Source organism: Mirounga leonina, unplaced genomic scaffold (genome assembly GCF_011800145.1).
Source record: "Mirounga leonina isolate KUSES-001 unplaced genomic scaffold, KU_Mleo_1.0 Mir_454, whole genome shotgun sequence".
In the NCBI taxonomy this organism is placed as follows: domain Eukaryota; kingdom Metazoa; phylum Chordata; class Mammalia; order Carnivora; family Phocidae; genus Mirounga; species Mirounga leonina.
The window spans coordinates 17,116,140-17,121,697 of NW_023270763.1; the positions used below are offsets into that span (position 1 = coordinate 17,116,140).

The following is a 5,558-nucleotide window of genomic DNA, read 5'->3' on the forward strand; positions in this document are numbered from 1 at the left end:
AGGGGGTCCCGGGGTGGGACAGGTGACTGTCGGGGGGGAGGGGGTCCCGGGGTGGGACAGGTGACTGTCTGGGGGGTAGGGGGTCCCGGGGTGGGACAGGTGACTGTCGGGGGGGAGGGGGTCCCGGGGTGGGACAGGTGACTGTCTGGGGGGTAGGGGGTCCCGGGGTGGGACAGGTGACTGTCGGGGGGGAGGGGGTCCCGGGGTGGGACAGGTGACTGTCGGGGGTAAGGTGGGGGGGCGAGAGGCCGGCTCTGGGGTGGGGGCCGAGCTGGGAGGGGCCAGTGGGGGTTGAGGTGGGACAGGTGACTAGAGGAGGTGAGGGGCTCTCCATGTGTCTGACTCCCGGCTCCCTCTGCAGTGTGGTCTTTGGGCCCGAGCTGGTGTCACTGGGTCCTGAAGAGCAGTTCACCGTGTTGTCCCTCTCGGCCGGGAGGCCCAAGCGCCCCCATGCTCGCCGTGCGCTCTGCCTACTGCTCGGGCCTGACTTCTTCACAGATGTCATCACCATCGAAACCGCGGACCATGCCAGGCTGCAGCTGCAGCTCGCCTACAACTGGTGAGGGGTGGGGAGGGACCGCGAGGACGGACACCGCCTGCCGCCGTGCTGGGCTGGTCGTGGGGGCAGGATGCCGGACTCTGCCATTACCAAGGAGGAAAGCCAGTCTGATGCCCAAGGTGGGGGCAGTGACAGGAAGATGCAGACTCCCCTGCTGGGAGCAGGATTTGGTGGACGTGGTTGGAGGAAACCCCCAGCTAAACTCAGCATGTGTCCAGCCAACCACGCAAGGGCAGCTTCTACAGATACGGGCCGGACCCGCCCCGTCGGAGTGGGCATGTGTGCCCCATGTCACCGGCCTGCGCCCTGGGGCTCACTGCCTTGGTCCCAGCCCTGCCGCTTGCTAGCTGTGGACCTGGGCAAGTGACTCAGTGCTTTCCTCAGTTTCCCAATCTGTGAAATGAGAACGGCAACCGTCCACCTCCCGGGGCTCCCGGGGCTCCCGGGGCTGTTGAAAGGGCACGGTGAGGGTTATGGCAGTCCCTGCACGTGGTGAGAGCTGGAGCAGACGCTAGGCTCCACCTCAGCCACCTCTTGGCCCAGTGACCAGGACCGTGAGAGCATAGGCCATGGAGCCACGCTGCCTGCCACATAGCATGTGACTTTGGGCCTGTCCCTTCACCTCCCTGGGCCTCTATTTCCTCGTCTGTGACGGGGATAAGGCTCATCGCCACCTCCTAGGGTGGCTGAGAGAAGTAAATGGGACCTCACCTGGGTGCACGGTGGGGACTAATTCTCACTCTCTGTTGAGACCCCGGCCGGTCACGGAGGGTGGGCGTCTGAGTCCTTTTCCGAGACAGCGGAGTTGCTGTGTCCTGGAGGAAAATGGCTTCCTGTTCTGGGCCTCTCTGCTCGCAGGCACTTCGGTGTGAGTGACCGGAAGGACCCTGAAGAGACAGCCAGGCTCTTCTCAGTGCCGGACTTCGTGGGTGACGCCTGCAAGGCTATCGCGTCCCGGGTGCGGGGGGCCGTGGCCTCCGTCACCTTCGATGACTTCCACAAGAACTCCGCCCGCATCATTCGCATGGCTGTCTTTGGCTTTGAGACCCTGGAAACCAAGGGGCCGGACGGCAGGGCCCTGCCCCAGCCCCGGGACCGGGCCATCTTCCCCCAAAACGGACTGGTGGTCAGCAGCGTGGACGTGCAGTCGGTGGAGCCCGTGGACCAGAGGACCCGGGATGCCCTCCAGCGCAGTGTCCAGCTGGCCATCGAGATCACCACCAACTCCCAGGAGGCAGCTGCTAAGTAAGTGAAGCTGGGGCGGGGTGGCGGGGGCACGCTGCCCATGATGCCCACCGTGGGTCAGACCTCTCCACGGTCCCTCCCTCAGCCCACTGCCGGGACCTGGGTGACCTGGCATCCCCCCACGGCCAGCCTGCTCTCTCCCTTAGCAGATAGTGTGGCCCACTTAAAGGACAACCACGTGCCATCCTGTGCCTGTGACATCTCGCCTTGCTTGTGCTAGAACCCAAACTTGCTTCTGGGGCCTTCCAGGCACCCAGGGGTCCAGCCGTGCCTCCCCCACCTCACCTTCCAGCCTCTCGCCAGGCTCATGTGCTCCGATCCCACCAGCTCCTTTCTGCCCCTCGTTGGCACAGCTGGGTTCTCACCGTAGGACCGTCCGCCCTGGCCCTTCCCTCTGCCCAGAATGCTCTTCCCCTAGAGCATTCTCCTCCTCTGGCCTCAGCCTGAAGCTCCTTGGAGAGCCCCTTTCTTCCTGCCCCAACTGAAACCGAGCCCTCTCTGCTCAGCCATGCTGTCCCTTCACCCGTTCTTGGGGAGCTCGTCACTGTCGGAAATCAACCGTGTTCATTTGATTCTCCTGACTGGAAGGCCAGCTGTGTGAAAGCAGGGGCCTCGGTCACGGCCGCGTCCCCCGCCCGCGCCGAGAGTCGCGCCAGGCTTGCAGCGCGCACGCCCTTCTTCCGTTTGCGGGTCGAGTGCCGCCCACGGGCGCCCAGCAGATGGGTGGGCCCTGCCCTTGGAGTTCTGTTGGAGATCTGGCCCCACACCAGCATCTTCCCTGTCCCCTGTCCCCTGTCCCATCCAGGCACGAGGCTCAGAGACTTGAGCAAGAAGCCCGCGGCCGGCTTGAGAGGCAGAAGATCTTGGACCAGTCCGAAGCTGAAAAAGCTCGCAGGGAACTCTTGGAGCTGGAGGCTCTGAGGTGGGTTGAGAACCGGAGGAAAAGAGCGCCAGGCCTCGGAAAAACTGCGGGTGGAGGGAGTGGGGCACACGTGACACGTGCTGCAGCATTAGCCAGGGGGTTGGGGGGGCAGGGGGAGAAAGGTTTTCTCCTGGGTGTCCCCTGACTCTCCCCCCACCCCCCCAGCACCGCCGTGGAGAGCACGGGGACTGCCAAGGCGGAGGCCGAGTCCCGCGCAGAGGCCCTGCGCATCGAGGGAGAAGGCTCCGTGCTGCAGGCCAAGCTGAAAGCAGAGGCCTTGGCCATTGAGACGGTGAGTCGAGGGGTGATGCCTGTGGGAGGGCGGGGCCTTGGGGTCTGGAAGAGGCCCCATCACTGCAGTCCCTGAGGATGAGTAGGATGCCAGGTATCTGAATGTAAAGCCCTAATTAATTATTTGGAGAAAGTGGGAGTGGGGGGGAGGGGGAGAGGGGCAGAGGGAGAGAATGAATCTTTTTTTCTCCACATTTAAAAAGAATTTTATTTAAATTCAATTAACATATAATGTATCATTTCAGGGGTATAGGTCTGTGATTCATCAGTCTTATATAATACCCAGAGCTCACCACAACACATACCCTCCTCAATGTCCATCGCCCAGTTACCCCATCCCTCCACCCTCATCCCCTCCAGCAACCCTCAGGTTGTTCCCCAAGATTAAGAGTGTCTTTTGGTTTGTCTCCCTCTCTGGTTTTGTTTTCATCTTTTCCTCTCTTCCCCTGGGATCCTCTGCCTTGTTTCTTAAATCCCGCATATCAGTGAGATCATGTGATAATTGTCTTTCTCTGATGGACTTATTTCACTTAGCATACTACCCTCTGGTTCCCTTCACGGAGAGAGAGACTCTTAAGCAGACTCCATGCCCAGCTGGGAGCCCCACACAGGGCTGGATCTCACAACCCAGATATCGTGATCTGAGCTGAAATCAAGAGTCAGATGCTTAACCAACTGAGCCACCCAAGCGCCCCTGTAAAGCCCTACTTAAATACTTTGTGGTTTATAAAGTCCTTTGCCCTGTATCTATTCATTTAGTAATCTTCTACCACACCCCGCCCCCCAGGCAGGTATTATGACCTCCATCCTTTGTGTGATATTCGTGCAAATGTTGCCCGGCTCTGGGCTGTTGTATTGTCTTATGCACATGGTCTTATTTAATGCTTGAAAGCCCAGTGAGGGGTAACTATTCTCTCCACATGGCATGACAGCTGAGGAAACCAAGGCTTAGATTAAGGACTCCCACAGGTCACTAGCTTAAAAGGTAGCCCGCCAGATTCCACAGCCAATTGACTAGCAGTTTGCAATTCCATGCCTTGGGCCTCTGTTCCCTCAGGCCTGCTGGCTAGGGGGACTTGCTGGGCAGTTCCTAGGGGCCACACAAGGGAAAGAATGCTGCGTTTTCCCCTCTTCCAGGAGGCTGAGCTCCAGCGGGTACAGAAAGTGCGAGAGCTAGAACTGGTGTATGCCCGGGCCCAGCTGGAGCTGGAGGTGAGCAAGGCCCAGCAGCTGGCTGAGGTGGAGGTGAAGAAGTTCAAGCAGATGACAGAAGCCCTGGGCCCCAGCACCATCAGGGACCTCGCAGTGGCGGGGCCAGAGATGCAGGTGAGAGGGGGGAGGGAGCAGGGGAGTGTGTGTGTCTTGGGGCCATACTTGGAACCAAGAAGGCAGCACTGGGGGCGGCAGATGTATCTGGAGCGATGTTGGGGGCAGAGGGGCGAGGGGAGGTGGAGATGGGACTGTCCTGTATCCCGTGTCCGGTGTCCTCTGTCGGGCACTGCACTAGCTTCAGCAGGGAGCTGAGCCCCCGGGGCAGACGGTAAGCAGCTGGGCCACCAGTCTGGCCAGTGCTTTGAAGCAAGTGGCTTAGGGTGATGCCGGGTGGCTGAGGGAGAGCCGCTCTGAGGAGGGGCTACTTGAGGTCGATGTGGAGTTGACAGGAGCTTCCTGGGAGAGGGTCAAGGGCACAGACACAGAGAACAAAACTCAGTGTGCTTAGGCACAGAAAGGCCCAGAGGGCCACAACCCAGGGTGGCACGGTGAGCGGCTGGAGGCAGGACAGGGGCAGCCGGGCCTCCAGGCTCCCCTGTGCCCCCGGCTCGTTACCCCTGACCCCCCCTCCCCCCGGGTGAGGACGGCTTGCGTGGCAGCAGCAGTGGCAGATCCATGCGGATGGTGGCCGGGGAGCCGAGAGAAAGGGACAAGGGCCTGATGCTACCTCCTCGCTCCCCTCTTGCTCCTCCAGGTAAAACTGCTCCAGAGCCTGGGCCTGAAATCGACCCTCATCACCGATGGCTCCACTCCCATCAACCTCTTCAACACAGCCTTAGGTCTGCTGGGGCTTGGCTCGGAGGGCCTGCACCCGGCCCAGAAGGCGACCGGCCTGCCGGGCCCCCGGGACAGCTTGCTTCTCCAGCCGGCTCCCGCCCCTCAGGCCCCTGGGGGCAACCACGTCGTACCTTAGCTCACCGCTGCACTCATGAATAAAACACTTCTGGGCACTGAAGCAGCCGGGGGTCTGGTCACCGGGGGGCTTACGGGATACCCCTGAAATCTCAAGGCAGCTACTAGAGACTGTCCTCTGTTGGCTGGGGAGGAAACTGAGGCAGGGAGAAGACCTCTCTGCTAGGAATGTGACCCCACAGTCTTAATGGCCAGACTGTCTTTTGGCAGTGAGCCCTCTCGGACCCCAGGCCAGGAGAGGACACCCAGGGGAGAGAACGGCGCCTGCCTAGCCGGCCCCCCCCCCCCCGCCCCCATAGTTCCTGCACAGGCAGCATCTCTCCTCGCTGCTTCGTCCTCCAGCGTCCTCCCCTCCCC

At 61.2% G+C, this 5,558-nt stretch overlaps 1 protein-coding gene across 2 annotated transcripts in view; it reads left to right on the forward strand.

Annotated features, from left to right (window-relative positions):
* The window catches only part of MVP (major vault protein), a 23,768-nt gene extending 18,524 nt beyond the window's left edge, over positions 1–5,244 (forward strand). For both annotated transcript variants that reach the window (XM_034988905.1, XM_034988906.1), the window contains exons 10-15: positions 362–559; positions 1,418–1,804; positions 2,610–2,726; positions 2,892–3,018; positions 4,155–4,343; positions 4,984–5,244. In XM_034988905.1, the coding sequence (XP_034844796.1) occupies positions 362–559; positions 1,418–1,804; positions 2,610–2,726; positions 2,892–3,018; positions 4,155–4,343; positions 4,984–5,202 (1,237 nt within the window). In that variant the 3' untranslated portion in view covers positions 5,203–5,244. The remainder of the gene's footprint in view (positions 1–361; positions 560–1,417; positions 1,805–2,609; positions 2,727–2,891; positions 3,019–4,154; positions 4,344–4,983) is intronic.
* The last annotated feature ends 314 nt before the right edge of the window (positions 5,245–5,558 follow it).